Raw genomic sequence first — 27,751 nt, forward strand, 5'->3', positions numbered from 1 at the left:
GCTGAAGTTTTAAAGCTCAAATTTCAGTTGAAATTCCTGCATTGCAGCGGGTTGGACTGGATGACCCTTGGGGGTCCCTTCCAACTCTATGATTCAAAGTCTGCTCTAGGTAATGGCGGAAGGCAGCAGGCCACAGGCACACCTGTCCCCACCTTAACACTGTGACCCTGGTTGCAAATTGTTTCCCGAGCTCAACTCAAGGTGCTCCGTTTGACGTTCGAAGCCCTAAGGCTTGGGGACCCGGTCATCTGCAAGGAAGCCTTTTCCCATATCAACCAGCCCATGACTGAAGCTCAGCGGGTGAGCCCCACCCCCACCCCATGGGACTCCCTCACTGGGGCAGGGCCTTTTCAGTGATGGCTCCTTGTGTGTGGAACTCCCTCCCTCCCGACTAAGGTGTGTCTCTGGCCCCATCTCACTGGAGCATCTTTCTCAGCGGCTGTTTGGGGAGGTGGGGAGACCACATCGCCCCTGCTGCGGTTTTTGTCAGGAAAGAACGGAGAAGGTTCGAAGTAGCAGGTGAAAGGGGAAATGGGGTGCATCTCACCTGGAAGCGGCGCATGTCTCGGGGGTTCCCTGCATTCTTCAGGCAGTTCTGGTTGCATTTGAGGAAAAACTTGAGGAAAAATCTGGAAGGAAGAGGAGAAAAGAGGGCATTGCACTTACCCGGAGAGAAGCCATTGCTGTGGCCCTCCTCAGTGGTCAAATCAGAGATTGTGTCTGCTGGGCCCCCTTGGGGCTGGTAGGGCAGAATGCAAGGAGCCCAACAGCAGGGGGCGCCAGAGCCAATGTTGGGCAGAGCCAACCTCTGAACTGGCTGTAAGTAAAGATGCCAGTAGTAGGTAGGAGCAGGCTGAGGTTGGCAAAGCGCTGCCCAATTTCCCCCCCGATGGACGAGGTTTCATGGTGGTCACCGGATTCCAAGTCCCGGTTCCTCACCTGGTGGTTTGGCGCAGGTGCGCTGGGCAAAACCACTTCCGGCCATGAGCAGGAGGTGGAGTTGCGGGCAGGCAGTCACGACCCCATCACGCACACAGGGGCTGACAGCTCAGCCCCTGCGCCATTGGAGGGATTCCCGCCTGCATTGCTCACGGGCCGACCAATCCGGCCAGCCGGGGTGTGGATGTGTGTCTTGCTTCCTTTAAGCAAGAGATGGGTGGGAATCCTCCCTCTTTTGCCCCACTCCCAAGCTGCATCGGTTCACCCGCCCACCCGCCCTTTAGGTTTATCTCTTGACATCGTTATGGAACTCGGTTGGTCGTCTTGGTTGGCCAAGGGGCCTGGTAGGACTTTTTCCACTTGGACTTGCCAAGGGTTTTTTTTTTTTGCCTTGTTGTTGTTGTTCAGTCGTTCAGTTGTGTCCGACTCTTTGTGACCCCATGGACCAGAGCACACCAGGCACCCCTAACCTCCACTGCCTCCTGTAGTTTGACGAAACGCATGCCAGTCGCTTCGAGAACACTGTCCAACCATCTCGTCCTCTGTCGTCCCCTTCTCCTTGCGCCCTCCATCTTTCCCAACATCAGGGTCTTTTCCAGGGAGTCTTCTCTTCTCATGAGGTGGCCAAAGTACTGGAGCCTCAGCTTCAGGATCTGTCCTTCCAGTGAGCACTCAGGGCTGATTTCTTTAAGGATGGATGAGTTTGATCTTTTTGCAGTCCATGGGACTCTCAAGAGCCTCCTCCAGCCTACCTCGTAGCAATTTTCGCCTACCTCGTAGCAATTCGTCACAACTCTTTGTTTTGGCGGTTAGGCATTGGAAATTCTTTAGAGGTGAGGAGGGGAGGTAGCGCCATCACCTGCCCCTCAATGTGAAGGGTATTCCGTTAAAGGATTCCGGGGGCGTGGCCCTGTCCGAAGCCTAGGGAGGTTAGGGCCCAAGGCACGCTCCTAACGGTGATCACAGGGGGAGTTCCAGTCGATGTGCATCACTGGGCTCCTTACTGGTGGTTAACCCTTCCCGGACTTCCAACACACGGGTTTGGGTCGGATATAGTCGATTTAGGGTCCAATGCCTAGGCCAATACCGCTCAACATCCGTAACCAATAAAGTTGTGGCCTTTTCGCCCATTAAACTTATATGATGTGTCACGTGTCATTATTTCCACGGGGAGGGAGGGACGTTGCCACGCAACTTGGCTGCAGAGAAGTTCAAGAAAGTTTTTTTAAATAAATAAATGAGAAATCAACAGTATCCAAGCACCTTCTCTGGTCATACCAGTCTGGACTGTGGCCGGAGCCTGTCCAAACACCTTTCCCAGCACCCTCGTTCACTCACCCCCACAATCCTGGCCTAGATGGAGCACGCAACCTTTGCCTCTCTTCCTCCCAAGTGCCTGGTGGTCGCGCTGGCCCTTTAAGGCAGCCCTGAAATGCACCCTTCTCTGCTTAAGAGGGTATTGATTGGAAACTGATCCCCGGCTGCCTCCGAGGCAGCTAATGGGCTTTATTGCTGCAGAGAACGATCAATCAGGGAATACAAACCCTGGAGATATCTGAGCCCAGGAAGGGGGGGGGGGGTCGGCGGCGCAGAAGGCAGGGGGTGTGCGGCGAGGGAGGCCTGCGCTGGATGCAGATCTGAGCCACGGCTGCACACGCCCAGCTCCTTCCAGGAGATGCAGAAATACCTGGAGTCGCCCCAAATTGCCACTGGGGTGCGTGTTATAGTGTTCTGCTTTCTGTGCCTTTCGTGGCAGCCCGAGAATTGCTCGCTTTACTTCTGTCTGCTGTTCAAGGCAAGAAAGTTTTTGAAGCAGAGGTTGGATGGCCGTCCGTCAAGGTTGCTTTAGCTGAAATTCCTACATTGCGCAGGGTTGGAATTGATGACCCTTTAATGGGCTTTGCCCATGGCCCAGTAGACAACTGCGGAGAGCGCCAGGCCCTCAGAGGAGGGCACACAACTGGCAACCTCTGTGCATCTTGGGAGCCGTTAGCAGTTGAAGTCACTAGCCACACCCTCACGGTAATAATAATAATAATAATAATAATAATAATAATAATAATAATAATAATAATTTATTTGTACACCGACCACCTGGCTGGGTTTCCCCAGCCACTCTGGGCAGCTTCCAACAAGGATTAAAAATACATTAAAATGTCACACCTTAAAAACTTCCCTAAACAGGGCTGCCTTCGGATGTCTTCAGAATGTAAGGTAGTTGTTTATTTCCTTGACATCTAGTGGGAGGGCATTACACAGGGCGGGTGCCACTACCGAGAAGGCCCTCTGCCTGGTTCCCTGTAACTTTGCTTCTCGCAGTGAGGGAACCGCCAGAAGGCCCTCGGAGCTGGACCTCAGTGTCTGGGCAGAACGACAGGCACGTTTAAAGCGGCAGGTACATTTACAGTGCATGCTGCTGTTGTTGTTTAGTTGTTTAGTCATGTCTGACTCTTCGTGACCCCATGGACCAGAGCACGCCAGGCACGCCTATCCTCCACTGCCTCCCGCGATTTGGCCAGACTCATGCCAGTCGCTTCGAGAACACTGTCCAACCATCTCGTCCTCTGTCGTCCCCTTCTCCTTGTGCCCTCCATCTTTCCCAACATCAGGGTCCTTTCCCAGGGAGTCTTCTCTTCTTTTCTTAAAGTGCATGGCTTACCCCAAAGAGTCCTGGGAGCTGTAGTTTGTTAAGGGTGCTGGGAATGCTAAAGGCCTGAGGGGCAAACCGCAGTTCCCGGGGTTCTTTGGAAGAAGCCACAGGTTTTAAACGTACGATGTGGATTTGACCTTTCTTGGCTCGGCTTGGAAGTGGCGGAAGCTCACTGGTTTTGGGCTTCCGTCAGCAACACCAGGAGAAGGGATTCCATGAGGCATTTCCAAAGATCTTTTGCCAAGATCACAGGGAGCCCTGGAAAGCGGACCGGGTGCATGCTCTGCAATGGCTTCCCAGACACTCGGTGGATCGCGAGGTGTGGCAAAGATCCCTTGATTGTTTGCCAGGGTTCCAAGGATACTGACAAGGTGTGCTGCAGATGATGGCCGAGGGACGATCCGGGGTCCCAAAACCAAGCCTTATGAGGAGTGGTTGAGGGAACTGGGTATGTTTATCTTGGATAAGAAAGGACTCAGGGAGGATATGATAGCCGTCTTCACACATTCAAGGGGTTGTCACATGGAAGACGGAGCAAGCTGGTTTTCTGCTGCTCCGGAGAAGAGGAACTGAACCAGTGGATTCAATCGACAAGGAAGGAGATCCTGAATAAACTTTCCGACGCCGAGAACTGTTTGACAGTGGAACGGAATACCTCAGAAGGTGGTGAACTCCCCTTGGCTGGAGGTTCTGAGGTTGGGTGGCCAACTGCCAGGGATTCTGTAGCTGCGATCCATGCATTGCAGGGGGTTGGACTAGATGACCCTCGGAAGCCCTTCCAACTCTACAATTTACGATTCCGCAGTCTTTTGAAAAGGACCGGGGAAGAGGGGAGGGAGAGGGAGGTGGGCCGAGGGGAGAAGGAGCAGCTGAGAAAAAAATCCTGAAAAGATGGATGGAAGCCAGAGAGTACGATTCCTTCCCCAACCGCATTCCGGGCTGATGAAATATTTAGGATGCTTGTGTAGGGTCCTATAATTGTCATCCTAGCATCAATAATTAAGGGGCGGCAGCCGTGCCTGCTCCGGAGAGGACCGGGAAGGCTGGGAAGAGAGGAGAAGCCAGCTCTAACCACACACACACACACACACACACTGCCCAGCTCTGCCCAGCCGTTGCTTTGCAGAACAACTTAGGTTGGCGATTTAATGGCAATGAATGCAATACTAGGGTTTTGGGTTTTAGTTTTTTTTTTTTTAGAAGCAGGGGAATCTGCCTTATACTGAGTCGCGGGTTGTCCAACCAGCTCAGTAACATACCCTTCAACATTTCTCCAGTGAAAATAAACGGAAAGGGAAAGGGACCCCTGACCGTTAGGTCCAGTAGCGGACGACTCTGGGGTTGCGGTGCTCATCTCGCTTTATTGGCCAAGGGAGGCGGCGTGCAGCTTCCGGGTCATGTGGCCAGCATGACAAAGCCGCTTCTGGCGAAGCAGAGCAGTGCACGGAAACGCCGTTTACCTTCCCGCTGGAGCGGTGCCTATTTATCTACTTGCACTTAGACGTGCTTTCGAACTGCTAGGTTGGCAGGAGCCAGTGAAAATAGGGACGTCCAAATTATTATTATTATTATTATTATTATTATTATTATTAATTATACACGGCCCATCTGACTGGCTTGCCCCAGCCACTCTGGGCGGCTTCCAAAATATATAAAAACATAATAAAACATTCAACATTTTTAAAAGAATCTTCCCTGTACAGGGCTGCCCTCAGATGTCTTCTAAAGGTTGTATAGTTACTTATCTACTTGGCTTGGTTTTGGGATTTTTTTTTGCATAATTCCCTACCCTCCAACATTTCTCCAATGAAAATAGGGATATCCTAAGGCGGGGGTCAGCAACCTGCGGCTCCGGAGCCGCATGCGGCTCTTTTACACGGTTGCCGCGGCTCTGGGGCTCCGGGGCGGATACGCCCGCCCACTTCTCCAGCTGGCAGCGACTGCCCTCCAGCTGGCCGGCGGCCTGCCCTCCGGAGGCTGAGGGCGCTGCTCAGGGGCGTACCCAGGATCACCTGGCCTTGAACAGCGGGGCAGCGAGGCTCGGAGGCGGTGGGGACGCAGTAGAGGTGGCGCAGCTCAGCCGAGGGCTCTGGCAGGGAGCGCGTCTGAGGCGCGCACACTCCTTCGGGAAGAGATGGAGCTGGGCGAGCGGGAGGGGGAACTTTGAAGACCCCGCCTCCGCCTCCGAAGCAGGCGCCCATGGGAGAGGCCGCCCCCCGAGCCTGCCTGGCGGGACCAACCCTACCCAGCTCCGGGAGTCTTCCTAGCATGGGAGGCGGCCTTGGGGTGGACAGGGGAGCTCCAGGGTCGGCGGGTATGTGGGACCCCGCGGCATCCAGAGGCAGCTGGGAGGCGGGACGGGATGGGGGCAGGAAGGGGGCCTTCAGACGCGTCCCTGCACGGGCACTGGAGGCCAGGACTCCTCGGCTGGGTCGTGGGACCGCGGGGGAGGGCTGGCCGCGGTTCCTCTTGGAAGGCTGCTGGCTGCTGAGTCGAGGCGACGACGAGGTAGGCAGCTGTGGGCTGGGCCAGGGGTGGCGGGTGGCGGGCGAGGGGGGAAGCCCTCTTTTTAAAAATGGTTGAGGAAGCAGCGCCTGTTTCCCTGCCGCTGCCTCCTTCACTCCTGGTTCCGCTCGCAGCCTCAGACCACGCTCTCGCGAGCGCGCGTCTCTCTCCGCACCAGAGCAAGGCCGGGACGTTTTGCAGTTTTTCCTCTGTCCTGAGTGTGTGTTAGGGGAGCCTTGACAAAGCACCTGTTGGCGTGGAAGAGAGGAGTCCTAACTTGGATCTGTGTTCATGTGCAAAATCTATCGCCATTGTCATTAAGGGGGCAGGGAACTCCCCTAAAAAGGTTTGAACACTACGAACTACTACAGCCACCTGTATGCAAGTCAGCACAAACATCACAGGCTTCTCTGGTGCAATTCTGTGCTTTATTTAGCAAGAGAGGAGGTTGGAAGAGGTGAACATAGCCTCTGGTCTGGAATATTAAGGGTAAAAGACACTAAGATTATTGTAAAAGCCAGCAGTCTTCAATAAGACATGGGACAAACATTTAACACAAGTGTGCAGTTGAGGACTCATTTTTTTTAAAAAAACAACAACAACAAATCAAATATTTGTATGCTGTTGCAACCCACCTTGGATCAGGCTGTGACCTGGTAGTGGTCCCCAGGGTGGATAAAAATGAATGATTTTTTTAATTAAAAAAATGGATTTTTTTAAATTTAAATCGGATTTTTTAATTTAAATCGGATTTTTTAAAATTTAAATCGGATTTTTAATAATAAAATGCAGTGTTATATTTGTTTTAAATGTCGCAATGGTTTTGCGGCTCCCAGGTTTTTTTTCCCCTTCGGAAACGGGTCCAAGTGGCTCTTTTGGTCTTAAAGGTTGCAGACCCCTGTCCTAAGGGAAAGTGGGATGAAACCAGAAACCGGGATGGCTTCTGCAAATCTGGGACTGTCCCTGGAAAACAGGGACACTTGAGAGGGTCTGCTGACCTCTATACAAATTGGCATTAACTTTCCAAGGGTTCACACTGTGGACGTTCTCAGCCCTACCCGGAGATGCCAGGGACTGAACCTCTGGCTTTCAAAGCAGGTGATCCTCTGTGTCCTTCCCCATTCCTCCCCTCCGGCTCCATCCCTTGTAGTAACTCCTTTCCTACAAGCCTCTGGATCCTGCCCTCTTTCTTCGCCAGCTGTGCTTGCTGAGGGCAGCTGTAGTCCAAAACATCTGGGCCAGGCTGGGGAATGAGGAGGCTGAGCTGCGCTGGGGTTTCCTGCCCTTGGACCTACAGCTTAATCTTTGATATCCCAGTAATGCTTCCGCACCCCCCCCCCTCCCGAAAAATAGTGTACCAACCAACCAGAAACTGTCTGCAGCGGAAAGACTGCTGGATCCATCAAGGGGTGAACTTTTCGACTTACTTTCCTCCCTGATAAACAGGAGCTGTTCCCCAAATATTTACTCTTGCATGCTCCCTCTTTTCCAGAGTGGCTGGGGCAACCCAGTCAGATGGGCAGGGTACAAGTAAATATAATAATAATAATAATAATAATAATAATAATAATAATAATAATCCTTTTTGTGGGGACTGCCCTTTGCATTTTTGGCAGGGACACAAATGCATTTGGTTTGAAATATTTTTCCAAATGTTAAGATCTTGCATATTTTTACAAGCTGCATTGCTGGCATATCCGCTCCACTTACCCGTGGGGAGGAGTTGCGGTGGATCGCGTGGCCGCCCTCTCACTTCCGGGTGGGCGGGGGACTTTGTCCCTTGCCGCCCAGAGGAGTCCCGGCCGCGTCAGCAAACAGCCGGCCAATCGGCCGGCTGGGGGGCGTGGCCAGGACCCACCTTTAAAAGAGAGGCGCGGTCGGAGGGTTTCCTTTCGGCGCGCTTTCCTCAATCTCCCACCCTCCCTCCCTCCCTTCAATGGCCTTGCTCTGGACTTCGGTTGGTCGCCTGCCCTTGTCAGGGGCCTGGTAGGAATTTTTCCACTTGGCAGATTGGCTTGGCCATGTGGTTTTCGCCTACCGCTTAGCAACTGTCACAGCTTTGTCAGGTGTTGCGGTTAGGCATTGGGTGACCTTATGTTGGGGGAGGGGAGGCCTGGCCATCGCCTGCCCCTCCAAGCTTAAGGGTATTCCGTTAAAGGAATCCGGGGGTGCGGATCTTGTCCGAAGCCCGGGGCGGGGCGGGGCTAGGGCCATGCCGCGGCCCCTTGGGAACCCAGGAGGAGCTCCAGTTGGTCTGAATTGACGGAGCTCCCCCTACCAGTGGTTTACCCTTACTGGACTCCCTGCTCTGCGGGCAGGAGTCAGATATAGTCAGGTCCACTCAATGCCTAAGCCAATTACTGCTCACATTCTGTAACCAATAGAGTTGTGGCCAAATTTTGCCCAATAACATAAACCTTATATCCTGTGTCCCTGTGTTTTATTTCATCCTCGAGGGGGCGGCCGCGGGGTCTCGACACGCAGCTGAATTTTGTCACCGTGTGTTATTCTTTTGGTCCAAAGGTAGCAAATAAACAAACAAACAGTAAACAACAACAACAACAACAACAACAACAACGCAGTCCAGTTGTGTGTGTGTGTTTTGCCTGTGGGCCCACTGTCAGAATTTCCCCCCAGGGAAAAGTCAGCGGCTTCATTTTAGACTTTGCGCATCTGTTCAAACTGTGTGCCCCAGGCGTGTGCCCTCATGTGCCAAGTTCTTGCTCTTGATGGGACATGGGCCGAACCCTGCTTGGCCACACGTTATTCCTGCACACGCTTCTGCTTGAGGCGGACATAGGTTCAGAGGTACCACCACCTCCATGAGGACTAGCTGCTTCTCAAGTACGGAGGAGCTGGTGGCAGTGCTTGAAATCCTGCATGGATTGCAGCATCTGCAGCAAGCTCTCCCAGGTGACCCATGTTTAAATAAAAAAAAGCTCTGCACCGAGCCTAACGGAAACGCACAGTCCTTGCTTTTCAATATTACTTGTTCAGAAAAACCAAACTTTGGAGGTTAATCGCAGGAATGAAATCCCGGGGAAATGGAGAGGTGCAGATTTAAGTCTCAGGTAGGCTGGAGTTCCTGCTTTGCTTGCAGGTGGTAATCAAGGGAAGGAAGACATGCAGAAAGGTGGAGGAGATGGATAGATATATTTGGAGGGATAGGGGGGGTACCCCCTCCCCCTATGGCAAGATTGACAGGGAGCCAGCAGAGCCCCCCTCCCTGCTTCTGCCATGCGCACTGCCCTCCCCTCTGGTGCCACTGACTTCAGCTGAGAGACAAGAGAAGAGAAATAACAAAAATAAACAGACGTCGTCGGACTCCTTCACCTCCTTTAGCGGCAGCGGCGCACAGAGGCCCGCGGAGTTAAAAATAAAGACAATGTGAATACATTAGCATCCATAATGCACAACTCTCCCCATTTAATATGCAAATTCCCGGCAACGCTGCCGAACACCTTCTGTTCCGAGCGCATAAATTTGAATTTGCAATTAGAATAATCTTGTATAATTAATGAAAAGCGTCAATTTTAGCTCCTAAGTAATTTGATTAACATGTTGATAGGGCACTTATCGGGCTCTCTAAACCAGAGGGGCTGGGCGTCTCAGGAAGGAGAGGAAGGGGAAAAGGGGGAGAGGGGGGGGAGAGAAAGAGGGAGGGAAGGATGAGAGGGGAAAGGTGGGGGGGGGCCAAGGAGAGCCCCCATCTTCCCCTGGAACCAAAGGAATGCAAGGTTAGAGAAACTGCTGGGGAGGATGGAGGCATGCATGGGAGTCAGAGAGACAGACAGCGAGAGAGAGGAGGCGGGATGACATGATTTAAGAACATAACCAGGGCTCCCCCCCCCCCCCAGCCAGAGCTCAGCTCCAGCACTTCTCAGTGGGGCGCCATGGCCATTCTAAGAGAACAAGGTTCATGGTGAGCACCTCTTTTTCTAGAAAAATAGCACTGCCTAAGACGAGCCTGCTGGATCAGGCCAATGGCCCATCTAACCCAGCATCCTGTTCTCACAGTGGCCAAGCAGATGCCAGTGCGAAAACAGCAAGCAGGAGGATCAGAGCACAAGAGCAGCACTCTCCCTTCCTGCGGTTTCCAGAAACTGGAATTTAGAAGCATTTCTGCCTCCAACTGCAGAGGCAGAGGAGAGCCATGCTGGCCAGTAGCCTTTGACAGCCCTCTCATAGAATCCTAGAGTTGGACGAGACCACAAGGGCCATCCAGTCCAACCCCCTGCCAAGCAGGAAACACCATCAAAGCATTCCTGACAGATGGCTGTCAAGCCTCTGCTTAAAGACCTCCAAAGAAGGAGACTCCACCACACTCCTTGGCAGCAAATTCCACTGTCAAACAGCTCTCACTGTCAGGAAGTTCTTCCTAATGTTTAGGTGGAATCTTCTTGCTTGTAGTTTGAATCCATTGCCCCGTGTCCGCTTCTCTGGAGCAGCAGAAAACAACCTTTCTCCCTCCTCTACATGACATCCTTTTATATATTTGAACATGGCTATCATATCACCCCTTAACCTTCTCTTCTCCAGGCTAAACCTACCCAGCTCCCTAAGCCGTTCCTCATAAGGCATCGTTTCCAGGCCTTTGACCATTTTGGTTGCCCTCCTCTGGACACGTTCCAGCTTGTCCGTATCCTTCTTGAACTGTGGTGCCCAGAACTGGACACAGTCTTCCAGGTGAGGTCTGACCAGAGTGGAATACAGTGGTACTATTACTTCCCTTGATCTAGACGCTATACTCCTATTGATGCAGTCCAGAATTGCATTGGCTTTTTTAGCTGCTGCATCACACTGTTGACTCATGTCATGTTTGTGGTCTACCAAGACTCCTATATCCTTTTCACATGTACTGTTCTCAAGCCAGGTGTCACCCATCCTGTATTTGTGCCTTTCATTTTTATTTTGCCCAAGTGTAGTACTTTACATTTCTCCCTGTTGAAATTCATCTTGTTTGCTTTGGCCCAGTTCTCTAATCTGTTAAGGTCATTTTGAAGTGTGATCCTGTCCTCTGGGGTATTAGCCACCCCTCCCAATTTGGTGTCATCTGCAAACTTGATCAGGATGCCCTCAAGCCCATCATCCAAGTCATTGATGAAGATGTTGAATAAGACTGGGCCCAAGACAGAACCCTGTGGCACCCCACTAGTCACTTCTCTCCAGGATGAAGAGGAGCCATTCATGAGTACCAATCCTCCTCCTTGAATTGTCTTTAAAAACCATCTCAGTTGGCGGTGATCGGTGTTTCCTGCGGGAGCGAGTTCCATGGTTTAGCTCTTCACTGTGTGAAGAAGGACTACCTCATCTCTGTCCTGAATCTCCCAGGCTTCAGCCTGATCGGATGCCCATGAACTCCAGTGTTATAAAGGAGGGAGGAAAATCTTCCTCCCTCCACTTTCCCCATGTCATACCCACGTCTGATCTACATGGCCTCCTGATCAGATACCTACCCAGTTGTGTGAGCTGATCTACCCAAACTTTACTTCCTGGAGTTGTTTGTTGTTGTTTTTTTGTCCTGTCCAGAGTGCAGAGACGGTAGCTTGTGTGTGTGTGTGTGTCTGTTTGTGTGTGTGTCTGTGTGCGATCTGGCTGAAGGAGAAGCTGAAAGATCGGAGCACACAATGGCTGCCGGCCAGACAGACCGTAATAGCTTTGATTCTTCCCCTCCTAATCTGCCCGCTGCCTTGTCAATCCCCATTCTTCTCTGTCGCCTGCCGGCTGTCTCCCGGGTGGCTTGAGTGACAGGCAGCCATCCCAAGGCACCGGGCCCCTCTTGCCGCAGCACCGATGCTATCGCGGGCGGACAAAAGCTGGGGAAATGTCAGTGCATTATCGAGGCACCCTGACTGCCACCAGGATGCGACAAAATGGGAGGAACGTTTTCCCCCATTGGCCCATTGTGCAATTGATGGAGAAAGTGACCTCCTTACACACACACACACACTATCTTCTTTCCAAGGAAGAGAGGGCAAGACAGACAAACATTTTCTCCACGAGTCAGGAGGGTGGTTTGTTGTCTAGGTTCAGGGGATACACAGGCCCAGCTAGAAATGAGCCCCAGATTTCCCAGGTATTCTCTAGAAGCTCAGAGGGTTAGTCTACAATGGGGAGAGATCAGGCCTCCCGACTCTTGGGCAGAAGGGGAAAGCATTAAATATATATATTTGAGGGCAGCTGGCAGGCAAATGGGCCTCCTCTAAATTTTGCCTCTCAAACTGGAATGGCCTTCCCTCAGGAGGTTGTGGATGGCAACAGCTGTTTGACCGTGGAATGGACTCCCTCAGAAGGTGGTGGACTCTCCTTCCTTGGAGGTTTTTAGAGGCAGAAGTTGCATGGCCATCTGTCATGGATGCTTCAGTTGAGATTCCTGCATTGCAGGGGCTTGTGCCAGGTGACCCTTGGGGATCCCTTCCAGCTCTACAAATCTATGACTCTAAGTGATTGTTCTGTGGATAGAGGAGACTGCGAGCCTCGGTACTCCTGCTGTCCTTGCATGGCAGGGGGTTGGACTAGAGGACCTTTGGGGTCCCCTCCGACCCAACAATTCTAGGATTGATGCGACCCAGAGGCCCAAGCCCTTCTTGATGTAGCCAGGGGAACTGGGAACAATGCTAACCACGGCTTCCTTGGCCTCCCCGGCAACACAACGCATATACAGTAGTGTCTCGTGCCCCACGGTTCCCTGCTTCTCTACGCATGCACAGTAAAGCAGGGGGGGGCCAACGTAATGTGCTCCAGATGTTTACTTACTGCATTTTTATTTTAACATCTGCATACCGCCCTTCATCCAAAGATCTCAGGGCGGCTCATAGCACAAAAGGACAGTTTGCAGCATCTCCTATCATCCTCCACCGCTGGCCATGTTTAGACGGGGCTGGTGCGAATAGGGAGACCAACTACAACAATTTCATTTTTTTATACCCTGCCCATCCGGCTGAGTTCCCCCAGCCACTCTGGGCGGCTTCCAGCACATATAAGAAGACGTCCAACATACAGGGCTGCCTTCAGGTGTCTTCTGGAGGCTACCCAGTTGCATACCCCTGCAGTACTACCTTGTTCCGCAGGGTTCCTTGCTTCTTCAGGCGCACCATGTTCACACATTGCAGGGGGTTGGACTAGATGACCCCTCAAGACCCCTTCCTAGGATTCTAGGATCCAGCTTGGTGTAGATCAGGGGTGGCCAACTCCCAAGAGACTGCGATCTACTTACAAAGTTAAAAACTGGCAGTGATCTACCCCCTTTTTTGGGGTTCAGCATCGGCTACAGAAGGCAACCTCTTGGAAACAAGAAGAGTCACCCAGCTTTTGCGTCTCGTGAAAAGCACAAACAAGCCAAGGGCCTAGTCCTCAAGGTTAACAGAGGTGTGAATGGAAACCTCCAGCCAACGCCTGTTAAAAACACGAGAATCCCAAAGGGGGGCAAGAACACCTTCTGAAGACCCTGTGACTGTAACTGAAGCTTCCTTATGTACCAAGTCAGAACAGTGGTTTTCCAAGCGAGCTGGGGGGAGCCGAGATCTTTGTCACTGCCAAGTCTGGAATTCGAACCTGGGGCTTTCTGCAGTTGAGACACAGGCCTGCTCTCTTTTACCCAGAAGAAGGTTAAGAGGCTCCAAGTTGCAGTTCTCCCACCCCACTGCCCAAAACCTGAATGGGGCAATTGAATCAGCTTTGAGTCTTATGTATTCCAGAAGATCTGTAATCAAGCAGGTTCCTGTAATGCAGAGCTCATCCACAAAACTTTTGCTCTGTACTTTCTAGGTATGGGTCTGCATGTTCCTGGTCCGTGTCCAATTGCTTTGTGGGTTTTTTTTTTTTTTTTTTTGGTGCCTCACTGCTTTCCCCATGAAAATGTGCTCTTTAAAGCTAAATTGGAACAAACAGCAATTCCAGTTTTCTGCGGATTGTTCTGGTTCAGTGGCAAAGAGTGGAGAAATCGCCAAGGTGAAAAAAAGAAGAAGGAAAGAAAGCGCTCAGACTGGGAGCTTTAAAGTACCTGTCGATGATGACGGGGTCAGAGGGCGTCTCGTTGCGGTTCCCACAGCTTTTCTTATCGCAGCAACGGCTGTAAGGGCAAAAGGGGGTGATCAGGATAGAGCAGAGACTCTGGGCAGCATCCGGGGTGTTGCTCAGAAAAGGGCAGCCAATTTTTATTTATTTATTTTTTTATTTAAGAAATTGACTGCTCTTTTAAATCAGGAAATAATTTAGGAACGGGAAGGAATACATGAAGACGCATTGCTCTGGAATGGATATATTGGTGGACAAGGTGTAAAACGCGCAGGGGAAAATAAGAAAGAAAAATAAAACGAACAGGACGGTAAGTTAATAAAAGTTAACACAACTAAAGGAGAGAAAGTAAAATATTGAGATCACGCGTGGGTGAGGGGGAGTTGGAGTGGGTGGGATAGCGGGGGTGTAAATCTATTGGTGTAAATTTTCTAACTGAGCTGATATTAGATAAAGGAGAGAGAAATTAAGGTTAGAAAATGTAATGGAACTCTGGATTTGACGGGTGTATTTTTATTCTCCCTTTTTCTTTTCTTTTTGAAATGTGATGTTTGCACGAACCTGAAATAAATAAACGTTCATTAAAAGGAAAAGGAAAAGGGCAGCCAAAATGGCCAAGGGGACAGAGCAACTCAGGTGAGCAAAGAAGGGCATGAGAGAGGGACATATAAAATTATGCATGGTGTGTGTGTGTGTGGGGGGGGAATATAGAGGTTTTTCTCCCTCTCTCCTAACACTGGACTTCACAGAATATGGATTTTGGATAAACTATGGAATCACTGCCACAGGAGAAAGTGACTGCCGCCAAGCTGAATGGCTTTAGAAGAGGGTGAGGCGAATGTATAGCGGAGAGGGCTATCGATGGCTACTAGCCAGGTTGGCTGTTCTATGGCCTCCACATTTGGAGTAGCGATGCTTCTGAACACCAGTTGCTGCAAACCACAGGAGGGGAGAGAGCTCTTGTGCTCAGATCTGGGAGAACGATGGGGCCTTAGCCTGATCCAGCAAACAGGCCCTCCTTCAGCTTTTATCTTCACAATGTCGCTCCCCCTAATTGATATGAGGCCCCAAGCGCACCCCCTGCAACTCCTTCTGCACTGAGGCAGCATTACGCAGGCGTCAAAAGCTGAGAGGCAATGTGGTGTAGTGGTTAGAGTGGCGGGCTAGGACCTGAGAGACCAGGGTTCAAATCCCTGCTCGGCCGTGAAGCTCACTGGACCTGCTAACTCGCCCGCAGCCTAACCTCCCTCACCGGGTTGTTGTGAGGATAAAATGAGGAGGTAAAGGTTTAAAAAGGTAGAGGACCCCTGGATGGTTAAGTCCTGTCAAAGGCGACTATGGGGTTGCGGCGCTCATCTCGCTTTCAGGCCGAGGGAGCCGGCGTTTGTCCACAGAGAGCTTTCCGGGTCATGTGGCCGGCAGGACTAAACGGCTTCTGGCGCAACGGGACACTGTGACGGGAACCAGAGCGCATGGAAACGCTGTTTACCTTCCCGCCAGAGTGGTACCTATTTATCTACTTGCACTGTTGTGCTTTTGAACTGCGAGGTTGGCAGGAGCTGGGACAGAGCAACGGGAGCTCACTCCGTCGCAGGGATTCGAACCACCGACCTTCTGATCGGCCAGCCCAAGAGGCTCAGTGGTTTAGACCACAGCGCCACCCGCGTCCTAGGCACTATGCACGCCATCTTGAGCACCTTGGAGAAGAAAACTGGGACGCAAATGGAATGAACGAACGAGGGCAGCGGTATAGAGAGAAGCCTACTGGTCGGGGGTGCAGGTGCGAAATACATTTACTGGGAAGTAGGGCGGGACGGAGGTTGCAGGTGAAGTGTGCAGGTGTGTTCTACGTTCCACACCAACACACCCATTTCACAGCAAGTAGAAAAATAGCAATGCTTCTGAGTTAACGGTTGCTGGGAACCACAGGAGGGGATAGAGTGCTTTTGGGCTCGGATCCTGCTTGCAGGTTATCCCTTGGGGCATGTGGACCAGATGGGCCATTCAACACGACTTTTCTCTATGCTCCATGCGATTGCGCTAGGATTTAAATTCACGACTCAGACACAGTTCTGTCGAGGACTGCATTTGGATCGGGAGCCCCATCTGAGTGAAATAAAACAACTCAAACCAGCCCCAGTTTCCGTTCGCACATTCAGCTGAAGCGAGAGCATGGGTCACATTCAGCAGCTATATTGGAGCCATGCAAATCAACACCTGCATGCTCTTTCACACAAGAGGCGTGCAAGTATGCTCAGTGCGATGTGTGAACAAGCCTCAAGTGGGCACAAATCAAGCTTACTCGCTTGTGTGAACTGTGCCACAGAGCACTCAAAAATAAAAATAAAAACATCAGGGCAGAATTTCTGATGTCGCTTAAAATGTCCGGGAAAACCAATGTTTGGGTTTTTTTTGGTCTGATTACCTTTAAAAATTGCTCAAAAACTTCATTTGGCCAAATAATTTGGCCAAAATTTGGCCAAATTAAGCACTTTTGTGCCTGGATTTTCACTTTTTGAAATATGGCAACCCTAAAATAGACAAAATAAATTTAAAAAAATTAAAATTAAGTTTGTTCTGTGTATAAGCTTTCTTGTGCATGCACACTTCTTCTCGTGTATGCACACGAGAAAGCTTATACCCAGAACAAACTTAGTTGGTCTCTAAGGTGCTAATGGATTTTTTTTTTAAAAAAAATATTTATTAATTTCGACTGCGTCAGACCAACATGGCTACCTACCTGAATCTAAAGTAGACAGTTTGAATGATCTGGATGCCCGGGAGTGAGATATACGAGGGGACTACCTAGTACTGGAGGTTTAAAAGCAGAGCTTGGTTGGCCAGCTGACAGGGGTTCTTTAGCTGTGATTGCAGGGGGTTGGGAGAGATGACCTTTGGGGTTCCCTGCAATGCTACAGTTCTAACATTCTGCAATCCTTCCTTTTGACTGTCTTGAATCACCCTGCTTTCAGCTTCATGGGTTATCCCCAATCACCAGTGTCATGAGAGAGGGGAGAAAAATGCCCTGTTCTGTCCCCTTTCTCTAGAAAGTCCTTCTTCACGCAGCGCGTGGTTAAACTTTGGAACTCACTGCTACAGGAGAAAACTGATTGCCAACAAGTTGAATGGCTTTAAAAGAGAGCGAGGCAAATGCGCAGCGAGAGGCGCCTGTTGATGGCTATGGCTCTGCCTCCATAATTCGAGTTACAGGTAGGTAGCCATGTTGGTCTGCCAAAATAAAAAATAAAAAAATCCTTCCAGTAGCACCTTAGAGTCCAACTAAGTTTGTTCTTGGTATGAGCTTTCATATCTGAAGAAGTGTGCATGCACACGAAAGCTCATACCAAGAACAAACTTAGTTGGTCTCTAAGGTGCTACTGGAAGGATTTTTTTAATTTTTAATTTTGTTTCGTCCATAATTCGAGAGAGCAATGCTCCTGAATGCCAACTGCTGGAAACTGCAGTTGCTCTCGTGCTCGATTCCTGCTTGCGGGCTTCCCACAAGCACCTGCTCGGTCACTGTGAGAACAGGATGCTGGCCACCCCACCCTCCTGTGGCAGTGAGTTCCATACTTCTGACTATGTGCTGCAGCTAAAAGTCTTTTTCTTTTGTCCGCCCAATCCCCCAGCTGCCGGCTTCCTTGGATGGCCCGGAGTTCTAGTCTTACGAGATCAGATTCCAATTTTCTTTTAATGATTCCACCAGGTACTGCCGCTGGCGTTAAATATAATTAATAACTTGGTCTGATAAACAACCAAGGGCTCTGTTCTCCACCCCGCAGGGGAGCCGCAATCCCACCCGCCGGTTGCACAAACAAATCCGAGGGCGTCTCAGCCAAGACGCTTCGCCCTCCTCCCCCCCACCCCCACCCCAGATATTCCCCACCCGCCCCTGCCATCTATTCCCTCAACCCCCAAGATCATTAGCAAGGTTCCTGGAGATCAATTAGCCATGAAAGTTGGCTCGGAGGCAGGAGCGCTAATTTGCACAAACACCGAGCCCTGAGTGTCGTAAACAAGGCAGGCCTTAATGGGGCACCAGGGAACTTGGCAGAGCCGGGCGAAAAGATCCCAGCCTCCTTCTTAAGCAGAGGTTGGGTGGCCATCTGTCATGGATGCTTCAGCTGAGATTCCTGCATTGCACGGGGTTGGACTAGATGTCCCTTGGGGGTCCCTTCCAACTCTATGATTCTAAGATCCCCTGGCTGGTCCGATGGGCCTGCTACATCCCAGTGTTAAGCTGAGAGCCGGTGGCAGTGTAGTGCTTACGAGTGCCGGTTGAGGGTCTGGGGGAGACCAGGGTTCGAATTCCCCGCTCGGCCATGAATGAAGCTCATAGTGCCTCTTGGCCTAAAACAGGGGTCAGCAAACTTTTTCAGCGGGGGGCCAGTCCACTGTCCCTCAGACCTTGTGGGGGGGCCAGAATATATTTTGAAAAGGGGGAAAAAATGAACAAATTCCTATGCCCCACAAATAAGCCAGAGATGCATTTTGAATAAAAGGACACATTCTACTCATGTAAAAACATCAGGCAGGCCCCACAAATAACCCACAGATGCATTTTAAATAAAAGGGCACGTTCTACTCATGTAAAAACACGCTCATTCCTGAACCGTCTGCGGGCTGGATTTAGAAGGCGATTGGGCCAATCCAGCCCCCGGGCCTTACATTTGCCTATCCGTGGCCTAAAGCCTACCTCGCAAGGCAGCTGTGGGGATAAAATGAGGGAGAGGGGATTGGCGCATATGCCACCTCAAGCTCTTCAATATAAAAAAGGGGGGTGCAAAAGTGTAAGAGTTGTTCGAGGGCTGAACGGTCTCCCTCAAGAGATTGCGGACTCTCCATCCCTGGAGGTTTTTACGGAGGTTGGATGGTCATCTGCCATGGATGCTTTGGTTGAGATTCCTGCATTGCAGGGGGGTTGGACTAGATGACCCTTGGGGGTCCCTTCCAACCCAACCCATCTATGATTCCACGAAATGCAACAAATAAATAAGTAGGAGCTGTGGGGCGTTGCCTGGCTAGGTGGCCCAGTGGAGTTGTTTACAGGCAGGTGACTGGACATCCACTTCTCAGAGGGGGTCATAGAATCACAGAACTGTAGAGTGGAAAGGGATCCCGAAGGTCCTCTAGTCCAACCCCCTTCATTGCAGGAATCTCAGCTAGCAAATTCTTGACTGTTCGCCATCCAAACTCTGTTTAAAGATCTCTAAGGAAGGAGAGTCCACCACCTTCCGAGGGAGCCCGTTCCACTGTCAAACAGTTCTTACTGCCAGATATTCTTCCTAATGTTTAGCCCAAATCTCCTTTCTTGCAATTTGAATCCATTCGTTTGGGTCCTCCCTTCTGGAGCAGCAGAAAGCAAGCTTGCTCCATCTTCCCTTCGACAGCCTGTCAGGCATTCGACTCTCCCCTCCATCTCCTCTTCTCCAGGCTAAACACATCCAGCTCCCTTAACCTCATAAAGCTTAGTTTCCAAACCTTGGATAATCTCGGTCGCCTTCCACTGTATATGTTCCACCTTGTCAATACCCTATTTAAAATGGGGTGCCCAGAACTGGACATGGGACTGCAGGGGGGGTCTGGCCCAGGCAGACTAGAGCAGTACTATTCAATTCCAACACTCGCCTGTGTCAAATCGGCTGCCTCTGGGCCAAGCTGGATGTCTGTTTCTAAGTTGGGGTGGGGAGCCTGAATGCGGCCCCCCAGGTCTCCGAATGTGGCTCTCGGCTCTCTCCCCAGACACACTGCTTCGCACTAGGCGACACACCCTTCACTGGCCCTCCTTGGCACCATGCAGAGGACCATGTGGTTTTCGTTTACAGGCACCTGGAAGCTCAGTTCCCAACAAACAGACCCTCAATCGGGACCAACCTCTGCACAGCCAATCAGATTAAGCAGCACTGAGGGCAGATCAGGCTTTTGTGTACCATTTCAAGCTGCAGGTGGGCAATTAAATTTGGATGCTCTGTAGAAATCGCTGCACATTCAAAGCTAGCCGCACCTCAGGGAGAAAACCGGGTTAGGCTTGTCTCCCTTGCACGCTAGCTTTCCGCATGCGAGGAGTTCCCAAACATTCAGTCATCATCCCCTTCCAGGCTGAAGTGCTAGGGCCAGTGTGGCGTAATGGTTAGAGCCAGGTTGGTGTAACGGCTAGCGTGTTGGACCTGGGAGAGCAGGGTTCAAATCCCGACTCAGCCGTGAAGCTCACTGGGTGACCTTGGAGTCAGTCACCATCTCTCTACCTCACAGGCTTGTTGGGAGGATGAAATGGGAGGAGAACCGTGCACACCACCTTAAGATCGTTGAAAGATCAAGGTGGTATCTAAATGTAATAAAGAAATGAATAATAGCAGAGCCCATTTCATGCGGCTTGGCTCCCAATTACACATCAACGACTTATTTATATTTATTTATTTATGCGTAGAATCTGCCCTTCACTATATGGCCCTAGGCTGTAAAACAATACATATGCAATTTAAAAACCCACACCATACAAAAATACATAGCCTGGGCTCTATCATGACTCCTCACTTGGGATTCCATCACACATTGAGCTTGCAAATTCAGGTTGCAGAGCTGCAGGTGTTTGGCCAGGCCTTGTGCAACAAGAACCAGTGTGGCCTAGTGGTTAAGAGACCTGGACCAGGACCTGGGAGACCAGGGTTTGAATCCCTGCTCGGCTGTGAAGCACACTGGGGTGACCTCGAGGGCTGGTCACTGCCTCTCTGCCTAACCTACCTCAAAGGGCTGTTGTGAAGATTAAATGAGGAGGGGAGGAACCAGGTACTTGAACAATTATTAAAATAATTTCAAAAACCGCTTCCCCAAAAAGACCAGACTATTTGAAATAGGGAAGGAGATGGGAAGCTGCACCGGAAAATGTGGGGTCACTCTAGGTTTGACGGAGCATCATCTAGCCTCCCCGCCGGCAAACGAGAATGAATATTGGTGTCAAAGCCAACCTCGTCTAACCTCCCTGCGAACAAACCAGGATGAATGCTCTGTAAACAGGTTGTCTTGAAGGGATGGTTTTTATGCAACTTTCCAAAGTCTGACGACCTTTTGAGACGGGGTGGCCAGACCTGCAGACTTTGATCCCAATATGATTGTAGAAGAAAGAAAGAAAGAAAGAAAGAAAGAAAGAAAGAAAGGGAGGGAGGGAGGGAGGGAGGAGGGAGGGACGGAAGGAAGGAAGGCGAGAAGGAAGGAGGGAAGGAAGGGAGGAAGGCGAGAAGGAAGGAGGGAAGGAAGGGAGGAAGGCGAGAAGGAAGGAGGGAAGGAGGGAGGGAGGGAGGGAGGGAGGGAGGAAGGCGAGAAGGAAGGAGGGAAGGAGGGAAGGAGTGAAGGGAGGGAGGAGGGAAGGAAGGAAGGAAGGAAGGAGGAAGGGAGGGAGGGAGGAAGGAAGGAAAAAGAGAGAGAGAGAGAGAGAGAGAGAGAGGAAGGGAAGGAAGGAAAGAGGGATGGAGGGAGGGAGGAGGGAAGGAAGGAGGGAAGGAAGGAGGAAGGGAGGATCCCCCCACTGCTCTAGGAGGGAGCTGAGCCAGGCTCACCTGCACATGATTTCATGTGTCAGCAGCACACGGCACATCTCTGGATTCTTGTCTTGCCCTTCGTAGATGATTGCCTGGAAAACAGGGGGGGGGGAGAGAAGAGGGGAAGTGTTAAGGAGAGGAACAACCTAGAAAAACTCAACACCCAGATGCTACGGCACTCCAGGCTCTTTTCATGGGCCAAGCGCAGAGGGCATAACTTTTTAGCCTTCTGTTTAATTCCCCCCCCCTGGCCTTTTAATTATCTTATGTGCAAATCATCATGGGGCAGCGGTTCAGAAGGCGGTTAATGAACCGATGACGATGCTAATTATGAAAACATTGCATGCCATGGAGAAAGTACATAGAGAAAAGTTTTTCTCCCTCTCTCCTAACGCTAGAACTCGTGGACATCCGAGGAAGATTCAGGATAGATAAAAGAAAGTCCTCCTTATCGCTGCTGTTAAACTGTGGAACTCTCTCCCACAGGAGCCAGCGATGGCCACCAACTTGGATAGCTTTAAAAGAGGATTGGGCAATTTCATGGAGGGGGAGGAGGAAGAGGAGAGGGCTATCAGTGGCTACCAGCCAAGAGGCCCATGCTCTGCCTCCACAGTTGGCAGAGGGCTCTTGTGTTCGAATCCTGCTTTTGGGCTTCCCACTGAGGCATATGGTTGGCCACTATGAGAACAGGATGCTGGACTAGAGGGGCTATTGGCCTCATCCAGCAGGCTCTCCTTATGTCCTTAGGTTATGATGGCAATCACGAAAGAACAAAAAGGAAGCTCTGCCGCTTCCCCAAATCATACGTGTGGAACCTCTGTACACATTTTGGGCACTTAAGCCCCATCTCTGCTCAGTGGAAGTCTTATTATCCAGAAGCTCCTTCGGCTTCTGAAGGTAGACTTCAATGCCACCCTAAGGAGATTGTTCCATCAATGCAAGCGTTTATCTTGCCAGGTGGAACAATCTCCCCCATCCTTCCCTCCCCATGTGCTATTCTGGGGGTTCTCCTGGAACCTCCCCCCCCCAGCAGATTTAGAGAGGGGGAGAGGTGAAGTCCCACTGGACCTGCTCCCACTAGCACGGCAGTTTACCTGACTCAGGCCCAGAGTTCCCAACCGTCACCGAACCCACAACCATAAGGACTACACACTTGGTCCTACGTGCAAAAGCTCAGCCTGCCGGCGAAGGGGCAGACAGTGTGGTGTCCTGCAGATGTAGCTGGCGCTACAACTCCCCGGCCACGCGCCATGCTGGGTGGGGCTGCTGGGAGTTGCACACACTGGGCTTCCTCCTCCTCCTCCTCCTCCTCCTCCTCCTCCTCCTCCTCCTCCTCCTCCTCCTGTGTTTGGCCTCTGCAGAGAGCCCTGGGCAAGCCCCCTGGAGAAGGAGTGTGTGTTTACGTGTGCTAAGCAGGTGCTAAGCAGCAGAGGCTCCCAGCCCATCAGCATCAGAGTTAACAAAGCCTCCCCTGGCCTAATGGTGTTGATTAATGATGGTGAAGCTTAATGAAGCATCTCCCAGTTTGGGATTTACCTCCCTTGGGCTCCCTCCTCAGGAGGGGAGGGCTGGAAGCACACCAACTCTGAGGCTGATTTTGTTCCTGGGACAAAACTGAGATCTACTTATCACATCTTCCTCAAGCTTTCTTTCTTTCTTTCTTTCTTTCTTTCTTTCTTTCTTTCTTTCTTTCTTTCTTTCTTTCTTTCCTTCCTCCTTCCCTCCCTCCCTCCCTGCTCCGTCCCTCCCTCCCCTCTTCTATCTATCTATCTATCTATCTATCTATCTATCTATCTATCTTTTATCTTTCTTTCCTTCCTTCCTTCCTTCCTCTATCTATCTATCTATCTATCTATCTATCTATCTATCTATCTATCTATCATTTATCTTTCTTTCTTTTTCTTTCTTTCCTTCTCCTTCCTCCCTCCCTCCCTCCCTCCCTCCCTCCCTCCCTCCCCTCTTCTATCTATCTATCTATCTATCTATCTATCTATCTATCTATCTATCTCTATCCTATCTATCTATCATCTATCATCTTTCTTTCTTTCTTTCTTTCTTTCTTTCTTTCTTTCTTTCTTTCTTTCTTTTTCTTTCTTTCCTTCTCTTTCCTTCCTTCCTTCCTTCCTTCCTCCCTTCCTCCCCTCTTCTATCTATCTATCTATCTATCTATCTATCTATCTATCATTTATCTTTCTTTCTTTTTCTTTCTTTCCTTCTCCTTCCTTCCTTCCTTCCTTCCTCCCTTCCTCCCTCCCCTCTTCTATCTATCTATCTATCTATCTATCTATCTATCTATCTATCTATATCCTATCTATCTATCATCTATCATCTTTCTTTCTTTCTTTCTTTCTTTCTTTCTTTCTTTCTTTCTTTCTTTCCTTCCTTCCTTCCTTCCTTCCTTCCTTCCTTCCTCCCTCCCTCCCCTCATCTATCTATCTATCTATCTATCTATCTATCTATCTATCTATCTATCCCTATCCTATCTATCTATCATCTATCATCTTTCTTTCTTTCTTTCTTTCTTTCTTTCTTTCTTTCTTTCCTTCCTTCCTTCCTTCCTTCCTTCCTTCCTCTATCTATCCATCTATCATTTATCTTTCTTTCTTTTTCTTTCTTTCTTTCCTTCTCTTTCTTTCCTTCCTTCCTTCCTTCCTTCCTTCCCTCCTCTATATATCATCTATCTATCTTTCTTTTTCTTTCTTTCTTTCTTTCTTTCCTTCCCTTCCTTCCTTCCTTCCTTCCTTTACTCTCACTTTCTCTTCCTCTCCTCTCCTTCCTTCCTCTCCTTCCTTCCTTCCTCTACTCTCACTTTCTCTTTCTCTCTTCCTCTCCTTCCTTCCTTCCAAATCATAGAACTATAGAGCTGGAAGGGACTCCCAAGAGTCTTCTAATCCAATCCCCTGCAATGCAGGAATCTCAACTCAAGCATCCATGGCAGATAGCCATCCAACCTCTGCTTCAAAACCTCCAAGGAAGGAGAGTCCGCCACCTCCCCAGGGAGTCCCTTCCACTGTCAAACAGCTCTTGCTGTCAGAAATTCCTTCCTGATGCTTAGTCGGAATCTCATTTCTTGTAACTTGAAGCCATGAGTTTGAGTCCTCCCCTCCAGAGCAAGAGAAATATACTTGTGCTTGTCCCCACCCCAAAACGCTCTGTCCCTTTCCACGAGAGCAGGCAAGCAGGGAGAGGCCGTTTGTTACCTGCTTGGACATGGAGTCAATGAGCCGCACATAGAGGTCCTGCTCCGTCCGAAGTCCTGCGAGGAAGAAAAGCGAGAGGAACGGTTTGTCTCGTCCGTTCTGGAACTTCCTATCCCCTGGCTCAAAATCACAGAGGCCCCCCCGCTTTCAAAATGGTGGCGCAGGGACGATGCCAGTCCCAAAATTGGGGGGGGGGGAGAGAGAGAGGTGGCGGAGTTTGGCACAACCGGCCGACAACTCTGCTGTAGTGCAAGACCTGGGTTCGAATCCCCGCTCGGCCATGAACGGAGCTCACTGAATGGAGCCTTGGGCCCAGCTGCTACCCCTCAGCTACCTCACAGGGTTGTTCAGTGAGGAGAGAGGACAACCGCCTTGAGCTCCTTAGAGGAAACAAAAAGGAGGGACATGGTTGGTATACGAATGCAATAGAAATAAAATGAAAATAAACTACTTGCATCTGTCTGCAATGATGAGCATCTAAATGTGATTCTTTTCTAATGATGTGAGCCAGGGCGGGCTGAGCCTTGGATTGGGACCTGGGAGGCTCTGAAAAGCCTAAACTTGGAGCTCGCATGATGGCTGATGGGAAACGTAGTCCGAGCCACCTGCAGGACCCCTGGTTAGTAAAGTGAGTGGATGCAGCGACTTGGCTGGAGCAAAGAGGGCTGCTTTTTTTGCATGACCACACTCTGCACGATGGGAGTTGTCGTCAGAGATGATCCCTGGGTCCAATTCAAGGTGCCAAACAAATACCCAAGGGACACCCCTCTCCTTTCCTAAAGCCCCTCTTGGGTACTAAGATGGGCAGGGGGAGCCCTTGGTAGTTCCTCTGCCCCCAGAGGCTTGGGGGGTGGTTGTGGGGGGGGGGAGAGGGTCTCTCTGTGGTGGCCCCTAATCTGCAGAACTCCCCACAGAAGTGGGCCTGGCAGCTTCATTGCACAGCTTCTGGAAGATGCCGAAGATGCAGCTCTTTTCTCTGGCTTCAGACACTCCTGTTTTGAAATCTTAAGTTATTTGACACTGATTTTTTTTTTAATGCATTAAAAAAAACATTGTGCTTTATTATTTTAATTGCCGTTAGGGTGAAGGGCAGGTAATAATAATATTGGCGGAAGGCTAGTTTTAATCAATTGTTTTAAGACATCCACTTTCTGGTTCCCCCTGAAAAACGCCATGCAAACATAGCGAATTAGCCAGCAATGCTCCTTACCGTTACTGTACAAAAGCTGTAACCGGTAGTGGATCCCATTGTTGGTTTTCTCTCCAGTCTGCTCCTGAAAGAAAAGGACAAAATGTTATTTTGAAAACGCACGGCGTATCTTAAGACCCTCTGCCATCTTGCACTAGCGAGACCCGGATTCAAATCATCTGCCAGCCGCGAGACCCCTGACTTTTTTGCCAAACCTACACCGCAGGATTGATGTGAGGGTAAAGTTTGGAGGCAAACGGCGAAAGGTGCCTTGGAGAAAAGGCAGGAACAAAATACAGTATGATGAATCAATGCAAGGATAAGCTCAGTTGGTAGAGCACGAGACTCTTAGTCCCAGGGTTGTGGGTTCGAGACCCGCGTTGGGGGAAAAGATTCATGCATTGCAGGGGGTTGGACTAGATGACCCTCGTGGCCCCTTCCAACTCTACAATTCTCTGATTCTATGAAATATTTGAAGAAATAAAGAAAAAAAAAACAATTTAGTCTTGCATTCGTCGCACCACCAGAAGAAGTCGATTTTCGAGAATATGCAAAGCGGTTTGCACACATTATCTCAGGGAGTCCTTCACAATAACCCTGAAAGGTGGGTTGGGAAGTTTTTAATGTTTAGGGAAGTTTTTAATGTTTGATGTTTTATTGTGTATTTAAATATTCTGTTGGGAGCCGCCCAGAGTGGCTGGGGAGGCCTGGCCAGATGGGTGGGGTATAAGTAATAAATAATAATAATAATAATAATAATAATAATAATAAGTAGTAGTAGTAGTAGTAGTAGTAGTACTGTTATTCCCAAATTGCATAGGGGTGGGCGGAGAGACTAAGATAGCCAGGCCATCACCACAGCAGGGGTGAGGTTCAAAAAAAGACTTGCTGATTTTGAACGAGGGACTGGGCAAGCTGAAATTCCCACTTCTACAGAAGTCCTCAGCGCTACAGCTGTCCCCCCCCCCAGTGCACCTAGCTCCCCACCCTGGGCGCTCTATCCAGGTCTGGAGCCACAATGCCCCATCCAATGGCAGATGCCCATGGTCCTGGGGGCCACCATCTTGGTTCTGAAAAGGCCCCCGAAGTCAACTTCCATTGTATGGCGGGGGTGAGCATGAGTGGGGGAGGGACACAGTTCACAGAATTGTAGAGTTGAAAGGGACCCCGAGGGTCAACTAGTCCAACCCCCTGCAATGCAGGAATCTCAGCTGAAGCATCCATGATAGATGCCCATCCAACCGCTGCTTAAAAACATCCAAAAGAATTGTAGTTGGAGTCCGTTCCATGGTTGCCGCCATCTTGGATATGATGCCTCAAATCTGACACCTTGAGGGATTTTTTGTGGGGGTGGTGGGGGTGGGATGAGAGGAACAACAGCGCAACCCGATTGGCACCATACCCTGTCCTTCTCCACAAAGTCGATGAAAGACGTCCTCTCGATCTCCACAGGCTGGCCGTGCCGGTCATACATGGCCAGGACGAAGTGGAAAAAGTTTGATTTCCTGAGGTTGGACGGAGGCTGCTTCTCGAAATGGGCCCGAGCCAGCCCAACGCCACTGCGAGGGAGAGACGGAAAAGAGAAGCCGGTCAGGAGAGGCAAAAACTCCAGCCAGAATCCCCCTTCCCTGCCACCAGCCACCCACAAGCCTAAACGAAAGGGAGAGCAGGATATAGGAGTATCTATGCCAGACTTTGCCAACCTGGTGCCCGCCGG

At 50.4% G+C, this 27,751-nt stretch overlaps 1 protein-coding gene across 2 annotated transcripts in view; it reads right to left on the minus strand.

Moving 5' to 3' along the window:
* LOC117053361 (transcription factor COE1-like) overlaps positions 1–27,751 on the minus strand; it is a 98,315-nt gene that overhangs the window by 32,261 nt on the left and 38,303 nt on the right. For both annotated transcript variants that reach the window (XM_033161041.1, XM_033161042.1), the window contains exons 3-8: positions 27,437–27,593; positions 26,056–26,119; positions 24,846–24,901; positions 21,664–21,737; positions 14,097–14,165; positions 548–629 (exon numbers count right to left, since the gene is read on the minus strand). In XM_033161041.1, coding sequence (XP_033016932.1) covers positions 548–629; positions 14,097–14,165; positions 21,664–21,737; positions 24,846–24,901; positions 26,056–26,119; positions 27,437–27,593 — 502 coding nt within the window. The remainder of the gene's footprint in view (positions 1–547; positions 630–14,096; positions 14,166–21,663; positions 21,738–24,845; positions 24,902–26,055; positions 26,120–27,436; positions 27,594–27,751) is intronic.

The sequence above is a fragment of the Lacerta agilis genome, chromosome 9 (genome assembly GCF_009819535.1).
Source record: "Lacerta agilis isolate rLacAgi1 chromosome 9, rLacAgi1.pri, whole genome shotgun sequence".
NCBI lineage: Eukaryota > Metazoa > Chordata > Lepidosauria > Squamata > Lacertidae > Lacerta > Lacerta agilis.